This window comes from Gekko japonicus, unplaced genomic scaffold (assembly GCF_001447785.1).
Source record: "Gekko japonicus isolate JY-2015 unplaced genomic scaffold, Gekko_japonicus_V1.1 scaffold843, whole genome shotgun sequence".
NCBI classification, from domain to species: domain Eukaryota; kingdom Metazoa; phylum Chordata; class Lepidosauria; order Squamata; family Gekkonidae; genus Gekko; species Gekko japonicus.
The window spans coordinates 371140-392623 of record NW_015160236.1 but is presented as its reverse complement, the minus strand read 5'-3'; the positions used below and the strand labels follow the sequence as shown (position 1 = coordinate 392623).

The following is a 21484-nucleotide window of genomic DNA, read 5'->3' as shown; positions in this document are numbered from 1 at the left end:
GAGCCGCTCTATTTCTCTGCACCCTTCGCTCCACACCTTGCTCCCCAAGAGCATTTGTACAGGAATTTGTTGCCCGTACATTAATCAGCTGGCAGGCTCCGCTATGCTTCAGGCCGCCAACCAATAACAAGGTCACAATCAATCCAGCTACTGCAAGTAAACAAATTTCACATCTGCTAGTTAAAATATAAGTGCTATCCATGCAAGAAAAAAACAATTCCTAACTGATCATGTCAGGGGTATTAACCATCTAACTAACTAAAGCCCCGACAATCACACCCAACACTGCATTCAGCCACCATAACAGCACACCACTACATTCACACCAGCAGACCCACTAACATACAATCCCAGGCACTTAACCACTACACCAAACACAGGAACACAGGACAGCTGCTACTGAATTGTGTCTGTCACTTTTCCTTACCATGGGCAATTTAAAGTTACCTGTCAATATTTTAATTCAGTAGCACATCAGAGACCAACAACATTTCCGAGTTATGAGGTTTAAAGTGTCAAAGCTCCCTTTATCAGATAACTGACAAATGGAGATTTGACACTCAAAAGTGATTTATTGCACTGTTTTATTTGTGAGATGCCATGTTAAGGGCTCTGTAGAGGTAGCACAACATTTTTCTAAATGAGTAAATACTGTGGGGTAGTATCTTTTATGGGACCTTTTGAGGGCTGTTTTCCAGGTAGGTATGGAAGATGGAATGGTTAATCTGATCGATCTAATCAGACGTCAACAGAGTTGAAGTAGCCCCTATATAAGAGCAACAGGAAGAAGCCTTCTGTATAATGAAATGCACCATAATAACCACAGTCATTAATGTGCACTCTAGTGGTCACTGGGAGGTAAACAAATGCACATTCTTCTGGTAAAGGAAATCCTTTGGGCAAACAAAATTTTAACATCAGACCTAATGCAATTTTTATAGGCTGCGGAAGATATATGTTTCATATATGAAGGTTATGCATATCATGGCTAGGTGTTTTTGGGAGTGGTAGGTTAGGCTAGTATTATGGACCCTGGCTAGGGGCTCCATAGGTTTTCAAAAGTTCCCAAATAAATGATATGAGAGATCCAGGTTTACTTACAAAGAGATCTTTAAATAACACATCAAAGTTACAGAAGAGGCAGGTTAACTATCAGATGGATAGCCTCGAGCACACTCAGCAAAACTTAGCCAGACCTCGAGACCCCAGGCATGACTGAAACTACACATCTTATACCCTAACTGCTGGCTGCGAGTCAAAGAATGATTAATTAAGCTATCTCAAACACTTGGATGAGCCAGGCCATGTCACACTTGGCTTCCAGTGGGGGGAAGAAACAACCCAGGCTTTGAAGATAACATGAGAGAGAGAAAGTTCCCCTGACAGAGGCTAACACTGTCCTCTCACAAGACTCAGGGCAACTAAGCACCAGTGTGCAACAAAGACAGAGTCACCCAGGCCACACAGCTAGCAAGGGTGACAACACTAATGCTGAACTTTAATGCATGCTCACTACAAAGTGGAGTGCTCTACAGATACCACTCACAAAATACAGACAAACTTCTACCAGCCTACCTTGTTGAGAAGAATTCAGCAATCACTATAAAATGTTTATTGTCAGAAAACAACAACTATCCTAAACTGTACAAAACAGCTTATTACCCAAATCCAGACCATTCTTCAGTCTACACTTTTTTATTTACTACATTTCTACAACATCATGAGCTCATTACTCAAAGCAGGTTACCATCAAAACAAGCAGGTGAAAAAGAAACGAGAAACCTGACATATTAAAACACAGACACAACTAAAACTAAGTCAAAAGGTTTTATTTGAATGCTTACACTGATTCCTAGGCATCACAAAATTCTAGGATCTCTCTCTGCCCTCTGATCTTCTCTCAGCACTGGCAACTCAAAAGAGAACGCCTACCATCGTCACTGCTCCAACCCAATACACACCCAACCACAAGTCAGATTTGACAGTCATCCAGAAAACTGAATTCTGACTTCCCCCATGTAGCTAATATGCAAGCATCATCAAGAGCTACTACATGGCAGTTTCATACAAGTGCACTTTTCTGTCTGGTCAAGGTTCACCATAGCTAGAAGGATAATAGGGTTTGGAACACACAGCTTTTTGAGCCTTTATCCAACAACAAGGTTCAGTCCAATGAAGTGTCCATATCTACACCTTTAATCATCACTGAGTAGGCAGAGAATCCATGCATTTCATATGCAAAACCAATATATCCCTATTGTACCTTTGCTAGTACTATACCCTAAATCTCAAACTCTCATGTCTCTTACCTGGCCTGCAGTTCCAAAGTTCGTTCTTTCCCAGACACCTGAAACGTATGTGGGTATTCTTCATTGTGAGTTTCCACAATCTTCATGCCATCAATGCCAACTCTGGTCCGAACTGCAAACTTAGATCCCACTAAACTGAATTTGGGGACACAGTATAGCAAAATGTTGTTGAACTGCAAAAACACAAGATACACCCACTGGCGTTAGTTATCACAAAAACAACGCAAGGTTGCCAGTGAGTTATATGCTGGTGAATGACTGATGATCATCTTATAAAACATCACTAGAATGTGTGCTTTATAAGACAAACATCCCACAGCATTTACCCAACCATGGTTTAAGTTCTCTTCCCTTTCCTTTCAATCACCCGTCCCAAAATTGCTTCTCACTGTCTTCTTGTAATATAAAAAAACACGCTGGAGATCAAAATTGCACATTTGTGCACAACATATTAGGTAGCATTTTTAAGTGCAAGGAAAATGCTACAATCAACAGGGGAGCAGCCTTGAAGAACGGTATACAAAACACACAGATGTAAAATGCTCATCTGTTGCACAAGGAACTCCTTATGCAGAAAGGTCCTTAAAAAGGCACATACTTTGAATTACAAAGATGGGTGAGCACATAAACACATGGAATTGCCTTATACAAGTCAGACCATCAGTCTTTATAGCTCAGGACTGCTACTCTGCCTGGCAGCTGTTATCCAGGATCTCAAGGTACACATTTCAAGTTATCCACTACTTGACCTGTTTAACTGGAAATGCCGCATATCGAACCTGGGACATTCTGTCTGCAAAGCACATGCTCTACTATATGTCTGTGGCCCCTCTGTAATTTCACTGCACAGGTACATTACTGAGGACTGCATTCTAAAAAAGTCTTAAGGCACTTAATTTGTAGCAAGACACAGACAGAAATATGCACAGGTAACTCTAGGCAACTCCCCTAGCCACATGAAGATCCATGCTGCTACCCTCACTGCCGCTTTGCCAACAGTCCCTGTTCTACACAATGCCCTGCATCAGATCTGCTCAGCTTTATTTGAACTATGTAGTCTTGTACACATATGCATCACCTGAGGGACTGCCTTTCCCCACATGTTCCCCAGACAGCACTGTGTTCAGGGTCTCAAAACTGACTGGCCCTCCCGGGTCCCAAAGATGCCAGGCTGGCCACAACCAGGTCCAGAGCCTTCTCAGTGGCAGCTCCGTACTGGTGGAATGAGCTCCCAGAAGACATCAGGGTCCTGCAGGGCCTACAAGATGGAGCTCTTCCACCAGGCCTTCACTCAAGGAGCTGCATCTAATGACTGAACTGTGATAAGGCCCTATTCCCCTGGACTACCATCAGCAGCCTGTGCCTCCCGCATAAACAGATCAAGATGAGCTGCTCATCAACACAGATTTGATCCCACTTGAATATTCCATCATGATTGTTTCCACCATCTCTATACAATACTACTACTATTAATTTTGTTGTCACTAGCACTTTACGATAGTTTGGATTTTTTATGACTGTTTTGTAATTGTTATTTTATGTGTCTTGACTTGTTATGTAAGCCGCCCTGAGCCTGCTTCGGCAGGGAGGGCGGGGTATAAATTGAATGAATGAATAAATAAATAAATGGCGGCAAACACCAAACCATGGTTAAAAGAACAGAGCAGGAGCGTCCTCAGCTAGCAAAGTGTTCTTATAAACAGCAGCTGCAGTAAATCCTTGTGAAAAAATGCTGACTAGAAAATCAGATCACTAGGTTTTCCTTACTGAATTGAAATGCCTGATAACGAAGTCTACCTATTTCAGTTATTCTTAACACCAAAAGCAACTCATTTAAATGCTATTACATAGATACTACACTAACCTATTAAGGTTATTTAAGAGTCCAGAAATTCAGTAGTCATCTTGACTGCGGCTCTGCTTTTTATCTCTAGGGTATACTATAAAATGGCTTGCAAAGAAGAAATCATTATGGATTATGCTGAGAGTGCAGATTAAGTACATACAAGGATTTCAAAGGATCAGTTTGATGGTTTAAGCTACATCTGTGTCATCTAAAGCTTATATGGGGAAAAAGTGACTTTTTTCTTGTTGCCGTTTTAAGTATGCACGATTCTACCGCATGAAATGGGAGGAGGAGGATGAAGGGCAGGACTGAAATGTAAATATATACTCCCCTGCTCACTCAGGCTGGGGGGTGGGGGAATCTACCACTGACTAAAAAGTCATTCCTGTGCTTCGCTAATGAAGTCTGCATCTATTCAGCAACCCAGACGGTACTTAATCAGTCTTTTTGAGTCTCATTTCATTTAGAGGAAAGAAAGATCAATTGGGGAAAGTGTGATAACAAGGGTCATGCGCAGCAGTGGCACAGGAAGCGGAGCAGGGTCAGTCCTGCCTCCCTGGTCTTCTCAAAGAAGCCAGTTTTGCACCTGCAAGCCACCGTTTCCAAACTGAAAGCCAGCCAAAGAAACATGCACATTCCCTTCTCTCTCTCTCTGGCATGAACCCCATCCTGCTTTCCTTTACTGGCTTACACCAGGGGTCCCAAACAGGGTGCCTGAGGGCACCATGGTACCTGCAAACGTATTCCCCAGTACTTGCTGTTTATAGAAAGTGGGGAGGGCCAAGCGGCAGCCATTTTATAGCACTCATTCTGTTGTTGCGCCCATCACACTCTGCCAGAATTCCAAAGGTGCCTGCAGGTTAAAAAAGGTTGGAAACCCCTGGCTTATACTGTGATTTAGGGCTGTATTTGTACTGACACTGGTCAATACTAAGAAGAAAAAAGGGGGGAAAGACTGAACCTAAACCTAGAATTCAGAACCTAAAAAAGGGTAGTCAAGAATAGAAGAGGGCCAACTCTAAAAATCTAATTGTTCTGTCTGTATTAGACCTCTGAGGAAGGCCTGTAAAGGCCGAAACGCATTAGGTCTATCTAATTAGCCCTTGTATGTTTTTATATTTGTATGTGAGGTAGGAATGGGCCCTTGTTTGTTATTTTAATTTATGTTGAATAAATACATGTATATTTTTGTATGTTTTATAATTAGATTTTTAGAGTTGGCCCTCTTCTATTCTTGACTAACCTTTTTAAGGTACTTGTCAATACTAACCAAGGCTCCAGTCTTAATCAGAGTTTGGATTTGGAAACCCTGGTTAAAAGGGAGTTTGATTTTCCACTGATGCAAATGTAACGTTAAACTTGGCTTTGTGATGCCTAAGTAAGGGAACACTAGATTTGCATCGATGATCTTCAAACTTTGATTTTCGAGGAGCGAGAACTATGTCTACCCCTAGGCTCCTGGAATGGAAGATACCAGAGAGAAGAACGGCAGCTGTTTAAGAATTTTATTACACAATTAGGATAAATGATGTCAGAGATAATACTTACTAAAAAGAGGTATCTCTCTTGAGCAGATGTATTACGAGCAGCAAGTTTAAGGATCTGTCCTTCTTTGATGAGTTCGTTCGAAGGATTGACAATGTCTTCCTCTTCTCCTAACATTTCATAAACTTCCCACATCTTCTTTAAATTTTCCTGGTCGATCAAAACAAAAACAAAAAATATCAATGAGGCTACTTATGATCACTTTTAACAAAGTTAACAAAACCATGAAGAATAAAGCAATAGCTTTTTAAAGAAAAATCATAAGCAGATAACTGTGAAAACCATTGACAGCATTGTTACAAACCAACTGTTCACTTGGTTCAGCCAATGCAAGGTGATTTTGCTTGTGTGTGTGTGTGTGTGTTGGGAGAAAAAGAGATGAATAAATATTTTCAAACCATCATTTGTATTGAGATACTGACGTATTTTATTCAGTCAGTGACAACAAACCTTCTTTAGCAGAACACTTAAATCACATGATAGTCTGGCTGCAATACTGAATTGCTTAGATTGGTTATATACCTTTGGATCAACCAAGCAGGGCTCTCAATTTCTAGAGCAGCTGTATCCCAACAGATGAGGGATGAAATCCCAAAATCAGAAATAATACCTTTAGACATTTATCTGCTATTATGACATGTTTATTGCTTTATAACTGTTGACCTTATAACCTTAGCTTGTTATTTAGCTCTGACTTTGCCTATCTTCAAGGGGCCACGGTGGCTCAGAGGTTGAGCTGCAGACCGGAAGGTTGGTAGCTCGGACATTCGAGACCTTAGTGCCCCGTGACAGAGTGAGCTCCTGTCTCTGGCCCCAGCTGCTGCCAACCTAGCAGTTCGAAAGCAAGACATTGCAAGTAGATAAATAGGTACCGCTTCAGTAGGAAGGTAACAGCGTTCCTTGCTCCTCAGCGTTTAGTCATGCTGGCCACATGACCATGGAAAAGCCTTTGGACCGTGCTGGCTCTTTGGCTTGGAAACGGAGATGAGCACCGCCCCCTAGAGTCAGATTCGACTGGCTTTCGAGCAAGGGAAACCTTTACCTTTACTTGCATATCTTAAACATCATCACATTACATGTTAATTTGCTGTTGTCCCTGTCTATAAGTTCTAACTTTACCTACCATTCCAATGTATGAATAAGTGTGCCTTGCACACGAAAGCTCACACCTTGAATAAACCTTTGTTGGTCTTAAAGGTGCCACTGGACTCTAAATTTGTTCTACCACTTCAGACCAACACGGCTGACTACCCGGATCTAGCTTGAGGGCACTTTCAAAAAAAATACAGCTTCACCAAAAGCCTGCTATCCAAGTCAGGAGAGGAAACGAACTGTGGGGATTCCTCCACTGGGGGAGATGGGTAGTCGGAAGAGTCCAGCCTTCAGATGAGAGGAATCACCTAATCAGGCCACCCTACATCTCCAAGAAAGAATGCATTTTCAGAGATGCCTACCACCCATACATTCATCTTCTTAAAAAAAAACACAAAGTAGTAGTGTGCCTTCTACAAAACTACACTGTTCTATCCATATGCAAATATATGCATGTGTATTAATTTAAATGCATGATCAATGAACTGTCTTTAAATGGGTTACTCTTCTACTTGATACCTGAAATGGCTTTACCATTTAGAGTCTCTAATTCTTTCAAGACAGTTCAGTGACAGCAAATAGCACGGTTAACAAATGTAAATCTTTCCTACTCTGGATGGTATATGCGGTCAATTTTGTATGAATTCCAATTAAAATATGAACAATGCTTTGACAAGAAGATTATGCAAAGGAGAAAATCCCCACAAAAGCTGCTCACCATTTTTCGGATGGCACTGTTGGAGTGACTTGCTGCTGTGGATATTATTTCCAAGGATTCTGTAGGAGAAAAAAAATCCCAACAAAGATAAGTTGCCAGCCCTACAATAAGTTAATTTCGAATTCAAATGGCAGTATGTAAATACGTAAAATTTGGTGTTTTTTTTTAAAAAGATTACATGTAAGGAAGCCTGCATGACTGGAACCAATGAGTTCCCTTGAATTATCTGAATCTGATACTCTGAGTCTACTCACTATGTTGATATAGGTAGGTTAGCCTCTCAGTGCAATGAAGATGTGGGTCAAGTAATATCAAGGGTTGCCAGCTCTGGGTTGGGAAATACCTGGAGATTTTAAGGTGTGAAGCCTGAGGAGGGCAGGACACAGGGAGGGGCTTCAACGGGGTATTAATGTTATAGAGTTGACCATCCAAAGCAGCCACTTTCTCCAAGAGAACTGATCTCTGTTGCCTGGAGATCCGATTTATTCCCAGGAGACCTCCAGCCACCACCTGGAGGTTCCAAATATGCAAATTCCACTAGGAACACACCATCAAAAATTGCCAAAAATATATAAACTCTATTTCACAATTTATCTCTATATCACAATTTACAATTTTAAAGTTGGTGGTGTCACCCAACATCAAAAAAGTGCATACTGTAACTATAAACAAGGCATAGAATACAATGCTCCCCCCTTCAAAGATAAATATTAGTCCATATAGTCCGTTCAGCTTGGTAGGAGGAGTCCACATTCACAGAGCATGTTCGAAAGCAGCCTTCGCAAAAATGCCCATTCCAGATACTTAAAGGAGTCGTTTCCATTAACTTCTTCAGTTTGCCGGCCGCATACTTGGAAATTGTTGAAATTGGGTTCCTACCAAGCTGAACGGACTATATGGACTAACATTTATCTTTGAAGGAGGGAACATTGTATTCTATGCCTTGTTTACAGTTAACAGTATGCACTTATTTTGATGTTGTGACACCACCAACTATAAAATTGTAAATTGTGATATAGAGATAAATTGTGAAATAGAGTTTATATATTTTGAGCAATTTTTGATGGTGTTTTCCTAGCAGAAATTGCATATTTGGTATCTTTGTGCTGCTAGGCTTCCCGGGTTTTTTTTGACCACCTGGAGGTTGGCAACCCTAGGTAATATCCTTTGTTGAATGAAAGTGTACAAAACAAACAAACGAACACACCCTCTCAACAGAACTCTTTTCCAGGATTGGAGATATGATTTGTCAGCTACAGCCTCCTTTATAAAAAACCACAGCTAAGCCCATCTTTTTCATACATGGGAAAATAAATACCAATACAAAACGTATTACACAAGCAAAATTTATTTTAACAAATTAACTGTGCTGGGTATGAAGCTTTTAGGGAAATAAGAAGACATTCACTGAGTTTAGGAAACAACCCCACAGTAAAAGTAACAAATGCATGCCATCTAGAGTTCCATTTAACAGGCCAGCTCAACATGTGAACTAATGAACCCAACTGGTAAATGGTATCCAATTGTGGATAAGTTAACCTTTGAGTCTTTTGATTGGAAAGCGATTAGTGCAGCACAATACTCATTGTTATTGATAAGCTAGCAAACTTCTATCAGTATTTGAGTAAGTCAAATTGGAAGTCTGTATACACACTGACATAGATACGAAAAATTGTTAAAATGTTGTTTGAGAACCTGTATTTATTTGTTATGTTCTGAATTAAAATCTAATAAAATATTATGGTTAAAAAAAAAACTATGATTGATTGTAGCAGAATCATAGGGTCCATGAAATAATTTTACCAATTATATGGGAAATGTTGGAGTTACCTTCCTGGAGAAAAAAATTCTGAATGTGCATGGTTTACAGACGGACCTATTCCTTTCCAGATGTAAGCTACTTGGGAAAGCATTTTCTTCTCCTTTCATAATGCTAGAATTCAGGGTCACCCCATGAAGCTGTTGGGCAGTAGATTCAGGACAAACCAATTCATATAACATAACTTATGAAGCTTACTGTTGTAAGATACAGTGATCCCCCCCCCCAATTCAGGTGGCTTTAAAAGGAGATTTGATCAGTCCACGGAACACAGTCCTATTAATACCTGTTAGTTAGGACGGCTAAATGGAACCTCCATGGTCAAAGGCAGTATGTTTTTGAACACCAGTTACCAGGGAGCAGCACCAGGCTGTTGCCCCTCTGCCCTGCCCGAGGCCTATCCGGAGAGCAGCTGGCTGGCCACTGTGAGAATTGGGTGCTGGACTAGATGCCTCTTTGGTCTGTTCTTAAGTGTTAAAAAGACAGAAAATAATTCCTTGGTTCTAAGGCATGCACAAGGACTTTGCTTAGAGAACGCTGTTTCCACAGAGATCACAGGAGAAGACCCCTCCCCACACACACATACCTTTTCTAATGCCAAACAGGAAAAGAGGATAAAAGACATTTCTAATCATGTGATCTGTGTTCAGAATCTGCAACCCTTTGCAGAAAACCAAGGCTGAAAATACCACTTATATGTTTGTTTGCCCAGAAAACTCTCAACAAAAGGAACATTTTTCCATAGACATTTAACTACTGCACAGAACAGAATATTAAAAAGGTAACTGCTGTGAAACAGTGTTCTCCCTGCCCCTACCCAACCTTGAATCTGAAACATTAATGACTCCTTTTGTTACAGTGCTTTCACAATACTGAACATATATCCCACACAAACAAACAAACAAACAAACAAACATGTATTTACTTTCAGCATCCTTCCAGTCTGGGGAGTCGGGAGGCAATTTTCTTAGGTAGTCCTTCAAGAGCATCTCATATCGGGGAATGCGTTGCACGGGTTCTAGCATGTGATGCTGCAAGGTCAGGTTTCCACAGGCTTTTTGTTTCTAATGGGGGTAAAAAAAAGCTTAATGATACTAGAAATATTTTATGCTCTCTCTCTCTCTTTCTGCTAATGCTATACCCTGTCTACCTTTTTTCTAAAAAAAATGTACCTAAGCTTAAAGTCTGCAAGTAATACTAAGAAATGAAACTTTTTAATTAAATAAAATCCCCAGTTGAAACAAGCGGCTTTATTAAATCATTAAAAACCCTTTCTGTTAGCAATTAACATAGATTAATCTACTGTTTGTAGTTCCCATTTGTAAATAATGGTAATACCAGAGAAACACAATGAAGGAATAACGTACAATAATTTAATTAAAACAGAACTTTAAAATTGTCATTTTGATTATACAATTCAAACATTAACCAGATTATGAAAATGACTCAATTATTTTATTTTTCAATGAAAAAATAAATCACTGTGCAGTTAGGAGTATTTACTGGCACCAAGGGAAGCACTTGCTGTACAATTTAGCATTCCCCTCCCTATCTGATAATCCTGTCTCAAGCCCTTGTCTCTCTGCTTTGCTACTTTGCTCAGACTTAAATGACCTGGATAGCCCAGGGATAGCCCGATCTCATCTGATCTCGGAAGCTAAACAGGGTCGGCCTTGGCTAGTATTTGTAGTGCAACCTCCAAGAACAAGCGGGGTCGTGACACAGAGCCAGGCAATGGCAAAACCACACCTGAAATGTCTCTTGCCTTAAAAATAAGCCTAGCTCACCACCTAGCGGGGCATAACACTAAAACTTTGTATTGTCTTACAGGCCCTGCAGAACTGTTTCAGGTCCTGCAGGGCACGGGTGTCATTAGGCAGAGAGTTCCACCAGGACAGCACCAGGGCTGAAAAGCCCCCGGCTCTGGTTGACGACAATTGGATATCCTTCAGCCCAGGGATTACCAGGAGGTTTTTATCTCCAGAGCATAATGCTTTTAGGAGGATATACTAGGAGAGGCAGTCTCTTTGATACACCGGTCCTTTTAGGACCTTGAACATCAGTACCAAAACCTCAAACCTGATTGTCGTGCTTGGGGTTGCCCCCAGGCCCTTGGAATCCAGTCGCTGTGTTGGGGGAAGGCTTAAGAAGGAAACAAATGCCTCAGATGTGGAAGGGCTGGGTGTTGCATCACGCCCCAGACACCTTCCTCAGAACGATTGCCTCTCCTGCTTCTCTCTGTTCTGACTGGGCGATCGTCTCTGAAATCCTCCCACGGCATTCTTCCGCTTCCTTCCTTTTATCTGCAGTCCCCTCCCTTGGGGACACACCCCTTTCTGTTATTCCTGAGCCTATTGCCGCTTCCACCTGTCCATCACCGTGTGCCCCACTCCCTTGGTGCTTCCCCTTTTGGTCCCGCCTCCCTGTATACCCCCGTGTCTCTAGCCTTGAGCGGGGATGTGCAGGGGAGTGTCTACTTCCAGCCAGGACGAAGGGAGCGACGCCCGCTACTTCGGCATCTTCAATTCTGAGGGGTAAGGCTGGGACCCTCCAACTGCCCCCCCGAGTCAGTGGCCAAGGAACGGTGTCCATGCCAGACCCGTCCTCCAGCCCCTTCTCTTCCTGGTTTCCCCTGCGTTTCTGTGGTCGTGGAGGGAGGGGGTTGGAGTCTCGTGAGTCTCCTGGATCTCCCATGCCCCGGGGTCCATCGCCTCCGTCGTCCGCTGAACCTGTCACCCCGGGAGCTCTGTCGCCTGGGGTACATGGGGAGCCCGGCGCTGGCGACGCCAGTCCTGCCGCAGCGGCCAGTGAGGCCGCGGAGGAGCCCGCGGTGGGACACTGATCTGGTACTCAACTTGGAGCCAGTGCAACTGGTGAAGCACTGGTTGAATATGTGCTATTGATGGGGTCCCTCTAAGGACCCGTGCCACTGCATTCTGGACAAGTTGTAATTTCCGGATCGGACTCAAGGGCAGCCCTGCGTAGAGTACGTTACAGCAGTCAGACAATCTTAGGCTCTCCTGGTTATTCTACACACGATGCCATACAATAGTTGTTATTATTATCAGACTTAAATGACGAACTGAAATTCCAGCACAGAATTACATGGTGAAGAAGGTAATTTGTGACCTCCAGGTCCAAAGATCCACAAAGGGCTATTTACACTGCTGGGGGGGGGGGCAGTTGCAGAGAGTGAGACTGAGACTGTGGCGTGGGGGGAATGGTTTTTAAAAACTGAAACACAATTTTCCCCAAAGGAAATTGCCCTCTTCTCTCTCCTCCTCCCCAATTTACCATTTGCTTCACAGGGGAAAGGTGCCTGTATGGTCTGCCTACATGTTTCCCCACAGGATCATCAATGGCTGGGGTGATCATGGTGAAGCTGCATCAGGAAAATGCAAGGGGGGAGAGAGAACAACCCCTTCCCCATTGCCCAGACAAAACTGGGTTTACCTTGACTGTTTCTAAAGTCTTAAAAAACACATAGGATATTCCCTTCACGGTCATCATGTTTAGTCTGGCCCTCAACAGATCATGAACCTTAAATTATCAGGTTATCAACAAATCATGAACCCTAAATTATCAGGTTAGTAATGCAGGAACAATATGATCATGGGAATCCATCCTTAAGAAAACAATTCCTGGACCGAGAAAAAGAGAAAAAGAAAAGAGGGAAGAGGAAAGGAGGCGGTGAGATAAGGAGAGAGAGAAGGTGTATCTGTGATTCCGGTTCAGATAGATAAGTTTCTTACTGTAACTGTTTTAATTACTCGAGATTACTGTTCCAAACTTTTATCACTTTGTATTATTATTATTATTATTATTATTATTATTATTATTATTATTATTATTATTATTATTATTATTATTATTATTATTATTTACAATGATACAAATCGCTATACTTTGATGGTTTCTGTTTGTTGGCATATGGGCTGACTTGTACTGTTATTTTTTCTTTAAAGCTATTGTTATGCCAATAAAGGTTATTGGAATTGGAATTGGAAGAAAGCAATTCCACTTGGCAGGATAGCTGGGGAGGGAGGAAAAGTGTTACAGGATTGATGTTGAATAGATCAAATTTGTTGGAAATTGTAGTTTGGACTTGAGTTGCAACAGTTAATGCCAACTGTGAGCGCTGCATAGCATACTTGGGATATTTTACCAACCTCTCATTATAAATGTTTTTCTTTACTGGTAGAAAAAAAGAAATTAAGATAAAATTTGGTCATTAGCCAAATGCACTTGGTTGCCTTCGTAAGTTACCTCTAAATGCCAGTTTTCTGACATTTCCCTTAAAAACACTTCTTAACGTTTTTAAGCATTACTAATAACAGTCACTGAGGTAGACATTTTGTCATTAGTGCACTACCAGCACAAAACAAGTACATTCAAGCTTCCTTATTTCCCATCTCATACTCACAACACAACTGATATCCAAGGTAAAAATACTAGTTAATTTTTTGTAGCAACACAAATTCCTTAAAGACCTTAACAGTTTGCTTACGTTACAGTATGCTATTAGAATATTTAATCCATCTCAGACAGCTGTCTTCAGGGCACCAGGAATTCTTTCAAAGTTGACTCATGGAAGAACTTCACATTCTTTTTAGAAGATGCCACTCAGGGTCAATTTACATGCTATGGCGAAACTCTTTCAAATATGCTGGTTTCCCCACAGAAATCATTCCTTTGCACTCCACCATTGGCCTTATGTGTGGAGGGGGGGGGCGTTTAAATGATGTGTACCTGTCCTCCCCCCTCCTCCGCACTGGGACTAATGGAGGTTAGGATGAAGAGCTGTTTGTACCGAGAAACTTTATTTTTATTTTGTTTTACTTAGTTTACAACCCATTTTTCTCACCAAGACTGAAGGTGGCTTAGAAGAATATAGAAGACATTTCATTTGGACAGCATAAGACACCCAATAAACAATGCAATGGTACCAGGATTACAATGCAAGCAAAAAGCTGCCTAAAGCATGACACCATAAAGCAGAAAGTGAATTGCTTGGATTAATGCAGTAAAAGCAAGGTGATACACACAATAAATACTGCAATATACTACAAGTCCATTCCCTTTTAAAAGTGTCCTCCTGAGCTGTTCTAATCCCTTTATAAAACCAGTTCTAATTAGGGTTGCCAATCTCCAGGTGGGGGCTGGCAATCTCCTGAAATTACTACTGATCTCCAGACTACAGAGAAAATAATTACTGTGTGTGCTGGAGGGGGGGGGGAGGTGGACTCTACGGCATTATACCTCGACATCCCTCCTTAGGCTCCACCTGCCCCCAAATTTCCAGAAATTTCCCAGCCCAGATTCAGCAACACTAGTTCTAATCCCCTTATGGAAATATCCTCTTGAACATCTGTTTTGCACATTCTACAAAACGGTAGAAGTGTAGGGGCCTTCCTCATCTCCTCAGGCAGGTCATTCCACAAGATGGGTGCCCCAACAGTGACTGCACATGTACAGTGGGGCGGGGAGGGTTAATCTTCTTCCGTGCAACAGCCCCAATCCAAATCACTTCTTGGCTTTTACATACCAGGAAATAACTGATGTAGCATGTTAATATGGCTATTTTGCAAATCATATTCAAGGGCAACTGAAGAGGCAACATTATGCATCACCAGTGCTATACATCCTACTTTTTGAATAAAACAGGAGTCCCGTGGTACAAGCATAACCATTCACATATTAGATCTTACTTCAACAGATGCATAGACCAGTCTGCATTTTCTTCCTGCATTGTCCACTCTAAGCTAGCTTGTTTGTTTTAGAAATTATGTAATACAAGAAGGAGGACCCACGGTACTCGCGCGGGGGGGGGAGCTCCATGCGGAGGAGGAAGCAGCTGCAGGTAAGCCCCCCCTTTCCCCGGCACCAACGGCGAGGCCTGTGTGGCTCCCACCAGGCCCGCCAAGCCTTCTCCCCCACCCCCTGGCACCAATGGCGAGGCCCGCACGGCTCCCAGCTGTCGGGCCCACCAAGCTTTCTCCTCCCCCCCGCGGCGGCAGCGAGGCCAGAGCAGCTGGCCAGATCGCCAAGCCTTCTCCTGCCTCCTCCCCCCTCCAGTGGCAGTGCCTCCCCCCTCCCCCGGCCCTTCAAGGTTTCTCCCCCCCCCACCACAGCCGCCATGGCTCTAGCCACCGGCCCTCCAAGGCTTCTCCCTCCCTCCCTCCCGTTCCCCCCACAGCCAGCAGCAATGGCGGCAAGCCCTGCATGGGTCCTAGCCGCCGGGCCGGCAAGGTCAGGCTCCCCGCCCCCCAGCAACAGCTGCACGGTGCCTAGTGTTAAGTGTGTTCCCTGCGCATGCAGGGATGAATAGACTTTCAATCCATATAAGGCTAAGAAGGAAGCCCCCTCTCCCACATGGAGGGTTTACATGTACTACCAAGACTCAGATTTGATGGCTGGAATCACTGTACCAAGACAACGACATAAAATCTTAAAACTAAACGAAGGCTAAAAAACATAGTAAATTGTACACACGTACACAACCCACCTGGATATCTTGAATAATGGATTTGAACAGAGGTGATCGCTCTGTCCATGTTTTTACCAGTTCCATTGCATTGTCAAAATTCTTCACATATTCCCCATACATCTTGAGAAAAGGGGCTAACTTTTGCAGGATATCACCAATCCTGGGGCTTGTGTCCCTAAAAAAGGCAAAAACAAGCAGTGCTATATAATACATACTCAATTAGAGAACAGTGCTACAAGTGGGGGACCTGCATGGACTTGCAGGGAGCATCTCATTTCTTCTCCCCCTTCCTTGAAAGCCTTGTATAGTGTTTGAAATTATGAAATGAGTTAGCCAAGGATGTGTGCCCTTATCAAGTGGGACAATTGGTATCTAAAAAAGTGATCATGCACAAAAAAAGCTTAAACTTCATTGGTCTTAAAGGTGCCATTGGACTCAAGCTTTGTTCAGTTAGCTACTGTTAGGAGATGATGTTGAAATCCTATAAATATGGGAAGTTGAACTGATTGAGAGCTTTCTTCTCAGAAGGGGCTACTTTCCTGTGATCTCTTTATTTTGGGGGAAATAAACGTTTATGGACTCATGTGATTGCTCATGTAACAATGATGGATTGTACAATGTTTGTTGATTTAGTCAATAGTAAGAATGCAATAATTACATTTTAATCAAACGTTAAAAGGAAGCAGACATTCTCTAATAGTATTTACTTGTGTACTATATACGCTTAACGAGCCTAAAATTATTGAAGTGTAACTCTGGCCAAGAATTAAATTACCTGACATAGGAAAGCAAACTTGTTGCCTAGGGTTTTACCTTGTGGCTAATAGCCACTGATGGACCTCTGCTCCATATGCTTATCTAATTCCCTTTTGAAGCCGTCCATGCTTGTAGCACCCACCACTTCCTGTGGCAGTGAATTCCATGTGTTAATCACTCTTTGGGTGAAGAAGTACTTCCTTTTATCCGTTCTAACCCGGGTTGCCTAGGGTTTCTTAAGTGTTTGCCTATATCCGAAGCAGGCCTGACTTGAGTCATCCAGAATAGGGGTGTGCAAAAAAATATATTTTTTTTTTCAGGTTTGGGTATATTGAACCCGAAAAATATCAGTATTTTCCAATATTCCTGAATCCCAATATTGGTATGGGATTCGAGAATTTTTTTGGAAAACCCGAACTTTTCTGGCTCTGTTGGTCTCCATAGGATATAATGGAGAGTTGATCTGGGGTATCTGGGGCTCTGGGGGGGGGATGTTTAACATCTCCACAAATTTGTAGCATAGCTGTGGTGCCTCTCCTCAAACTTCCCCACCACGTTTACAAAAGATTGGACAGTGGTTTCTGCCTTTTACTGACAGAAACCAAGGCATGACGGTTGGCAATACTGTTGTGGTTGCCTAGCAATAGCCACTCAGAGCATTTGTTCCTTAAAGCTATAGGTGTTGCTGCTTCAATTACTTAAGAGGGGTTTTAAGACCTCCACAAAGACATATTGTTTTTCAGATTTCAGATTTTGGTGTGTGTTTCAGATCTGTAGAAAGATCTATCTTGTCTTTTCATGGCTCCATTCTGTGGACTGAATGAATGTTTATTTGCGGTCAAAGACCATTTTTCACAAGAATACATTATTATACATTTCGCCATGCTAAGTATCAGATATATTGATCAGTCTCTCAATGCTGACATTTATATTTTGGTTTACTTTGCCTGCCTCTTATGCACACATGGCAACCAATTATATATCTCATTACCACATAGGGTCACTTGGAAGTTTATTATAGATAGACCATCATCCAACTGCTTACCCCAAGGTAAAGAGACAACTAAGAGGAGATATAATAGAGGTTTATAAAATTATGCATAGGATGGAGAAAGTTGACAAAGAGAAATTTCTCTCCCTCTCCCAAAATACTAGGACTCGATGGCTTCCAATGAAACTGATAGGCAGTAGGTTCAGGACGGGCAAAATGAAATACTACTTTACACAGAGTGATTAAAATGTGGAATTTGCTGCCAGAGGATGTCATGATGGCCACAGAAATAAACAGCTTTAAAAGATTAGATAGATACATGGAGGATAGGTCTATCAGTGGCTACTAGCCATGGTGACTGAAAGGAACCTCCACATTCAGAGACACTAATCCTCTGAATCCCAGAGCCAGGTGGCAACATCAGGGCAAGTCCTTGACCTCTATGCCCTGTTGTTGGCTATTCAGAGGAACTGGTTGGCCACTGTGTGAAACGGGATACTGGACTAGATGGACGACTGGTCTGATCCAGCAGGTCTCTTCTTATTCAAGGGTCTAGCAGAAAAAGGTCAAATTAAAAAGACCACAAGAAAATGCTTCAGGTCGGACTTCTGGTTTTGGCAACTCAATGGCGGATGTGTCCCTCGGGCACTCCCGAGGACACGATCCATGAACCAGTGGATTGAGAGGGGGTGCGATCGTACGCACCCCCTAGGGGCCCGTCCAAGGGCTCCAAGTCATGGGGCGCCTCTCTGCCAGCGTGTTGCCGGCGGACTGAGGCACCCAGAATGCCCCGAAGGTCTCGCCACTGCGTTCCCACACTGGGACTAAGAGGCGCACACTGGGACAAGCGTGTGGAGATCGAGCGCTTTAAACATTTGAAAGCGAGATCAATATGATCGACATTAAAAGTGAGTCTGGTTGAAACAAGCACCAGAGAACTGGCTGAAAGTCCCCCTGGCACTGACAATGTGGGAATGGCCTGAACTATCTGCTGGACAGTGGCACCCCAATGGGGAGGATCTGAAGAGGCCATCAAAACCACAAAAGACCATCTTGTTATAATAAGCACTTTATTATTGTTATTGTTGTTATTATCCATGATTTTATTGTTTTATCTGGTTTTATTTATGGGCGTATGCCCCTTGTAAGCCGCCCTGAATAAATTTAAAAAAATAAAATAAATAAAAGCTACAAGTGAACTACCCTTAAAATCAACAGTAATGAGATAAGAGTTTTAAAAGGCATTCCCTTTGAAATAAGGAAAAAGAGGAATAAATGCAGAGACTTGGCAGTGTTTCTACAAAAGAATAACATCTCGTACAAATGGATTCTACCGGAAGGATTACTCTTCAAATATAAAGACAAGAAAGAAAAAATTGACTCTGTTATGAAAGCATGAGAGTTTTTGAGGCAGCAATCGGGACCAGCGGGAGAAGACGATGAAGACAAAGGGAGTGATGATGAATCACCTGCTGAAGAAGGCTCAGACTCGGAACTTGGGGCAGCTGCCCCTAAGCAAGGCTATCGTTTGAGGGAAAGAAGACATAAAAAATGAGATGCTGATTCTCTCTGACGTTTGCTTTTAACTTTATAATTGACTCTTGTTTAGAACCTTACCAAGTCAGATTACCTGGACTCGAAGTATATAAGTGATTTTTATAGGGCACTTGCAATGTAATAATATAACCTTAAATATTACAAGCTAAGATATGTAACAATTATAGTATCTCCACCTCTTGGGTTTTTAGTGGTTATGCTTTACTTTCTCCCATAGTTTGTAGTTTCCCCATCCAGTTTTTCCTTGCAGTTTCAGAAAATTTAAAAAAAGAAAAGAAAAAAAAGAAAAGAAAATGCTTCAAGTCTAGAAGATGCACAAAGCAAATAAATGCTTTGGATGAAATGTTAAAAATTTGCTAATTCGCAGATCATGATCTAATTCCGACTAAAACATTCTACATTTGCTAATTTGCTTTATAAAGAAATATTAGAATGGAAATGGCTAGTGGTTTTTGTTTGTTTGCTTGTTTTTGGCAGGTTAATCTCCATATCTGCATTGAACACTGAAATAATTTTACATTGTGAATAGGATAGATACAATGATGTCCAGGAAGATAACTTTGCCACTTTTCAGCCAATATACTCCAGGGAACAGGTGCTGCCATTCCTCAGCAGTCATGCAAAGTCTATCTACCCCAGCTTCTCCTTTCAAAGTGACATTTTTCCTCTATGAAATCTTGCCTTTGAATTCTGCTCAGCATTATAACAATTTCAAAGGCAGCTCAACAACTTCAAAGCCATTTGACATGTACCGGTAACGGATGACTGCTTCAAGGTAATGCATTTTAAAAACAGCAGACTTCCTCCAATTATAAGGCTGTTTTTTTCTTTTTAACAAATCATTTTATATAGTATGCTTTTCAAATGAGCTATGAGCCAAAGAAGTACAAAATGAAATGAACATTTCATTCAGATACCATCAACACTACATTCTAGTCTGTACATCACATGCTGGACTTGTACTCAGATAAAATGGGTTTTTGGGGAAGAATCAATGGGTAGGTTTTTTGCCATGCTCAGTACCTATCAGTACCAAACAGGAACAATCATTAAGCCAAGCAGTCAACTGACAAACTCAATTTTAATGAATCATCTGCCTCTTAAAACAAACTGATTGTAGTAGTCAGACGGCAGCAGCTGTATTTCCCCCCCCCTAGTCATCTGTAGCTATTCTATCTATTCTACAGTTCACTCAGCTTATATGCTACTATGGCTGCATATGGATGGCTCCAGTTTAACACAGGTTAAATCCTATGTCTTTTTGGTGATTTTCAGACAGTGCCACTTATCAATACTGAGACAACCTAGAAAGCCCTTGAGGTTGTACATGGCTTGGAATTGAAGAGTTCTACTTTCCCCGCTATAGTTTATTTCCTTACTTAGAAACCAGAATCCCAGATCTTACATAAATGTTTACAAAATGACAAACTATGGTCTGTTGCAAACCAGGGTATTTTGCAAACAGGGGTGCCTTGTTCCCGTACTGACCGACCAGTTTGTCATTCTATGTGAATGTAGCCACTGTACCGTAAGACTTTCTTATAGGCGTGTCAGATGATATTCAGGTTGCCTCACACAAACTACTATCCTCCAGTAATTCACAACAATACTTACCATTCTTGCATTCTTTTCTCCAGCTCTGGCAACAAAAATTGGTTGTGGAATTGATTTATGGATGAAATGTTGGAAAATATTTTATTAACAACTTCTGCAGGGAATGAACCCCTGTTAGCTTCGTCCATCAGTCTACTATAGAATACCTGCAATGGACAAAAAAGAGAGTCAGGCTCAAAAACATGCAATCCTAATGTCCACAAACACATGAGAAGAGAGCACAACAGGAATCAAAGCTTTTTAAAAATGCAAGGATTCCCTAGGCAGGGCTTATAAACAAAGGATGCAGAGTAGGTTGAGAAACAGGGATCCATTTCAAAACTAACCAGAGGAAACTAACTAGAGCTGGAAAAAAATTAGAGGCAACAAATGAATTAAGGGCAGGAGAGTAATGAGAGGGTACTTCTACATGGCAACATTTCTCCATGTGGCTCTCGTTCCTGTTTTGACTGTAGAGGCAATTGCAACAGACATGGTGCATCCACATGGCTGTTTTCCCTATACTTTCCTTCCCACAGTCCCCCAAAGCAAACATTTCCTCCCATACCATACCACCAGAGGGCTTTTTCAGGTTTTCAAAAAAATTGATAATTGATGTATCCCTATAGCATTAATGCACTATAGCAATAGGTGATTTTCAAAAGCCCCTGAAATCCCTCTGGTGGTGCAGGAGGGATAGCAGTCACCAGGACTGGGCAAAAAAACCCCAGCCACCAGTACTGGTGGTACCTGGAAAAAATCCACACCTTC

At 41.9% G+C, this 21484-nt stretch overlaps 1 protein-coding gene across 1 annotated transcript in view; it reads right to left on the bottom strand.

The window, feature by feature from the left end:
* FGD4 (FYVE, RhoGEF and PH domain containing 4) overlaps positions 1–21484 on the bottom strand; it is a 54468-nt gene that overhangs the window by 15827 nt on the left and 17157 nt on the right. Inside the window, exons 5-10 of the mRNA XM_015412866.1 lie at positions 20735–20880; positions 15835–15991; positions 10255–10393; positions 7511–7569; positions 5704–5850; positions 2310–2482 (exon numbers count right to left, since the gene is read on the bottom strand). Coding sequence (XP_015268352.1) covers positions 2310–2482; positions 5704–5850; positions 7511–7569; positions 10255–10393; positions 15835–15991; positions 20735–20880 — 821 coding nt within the window. The remainder of the gene's footprint in view (positions 1–2309; positions 2483–5703; positions 5851–7510; positions 7570–10254; positions 10394–15834; positions 15992–20734; positions 20881–21484) is intronic.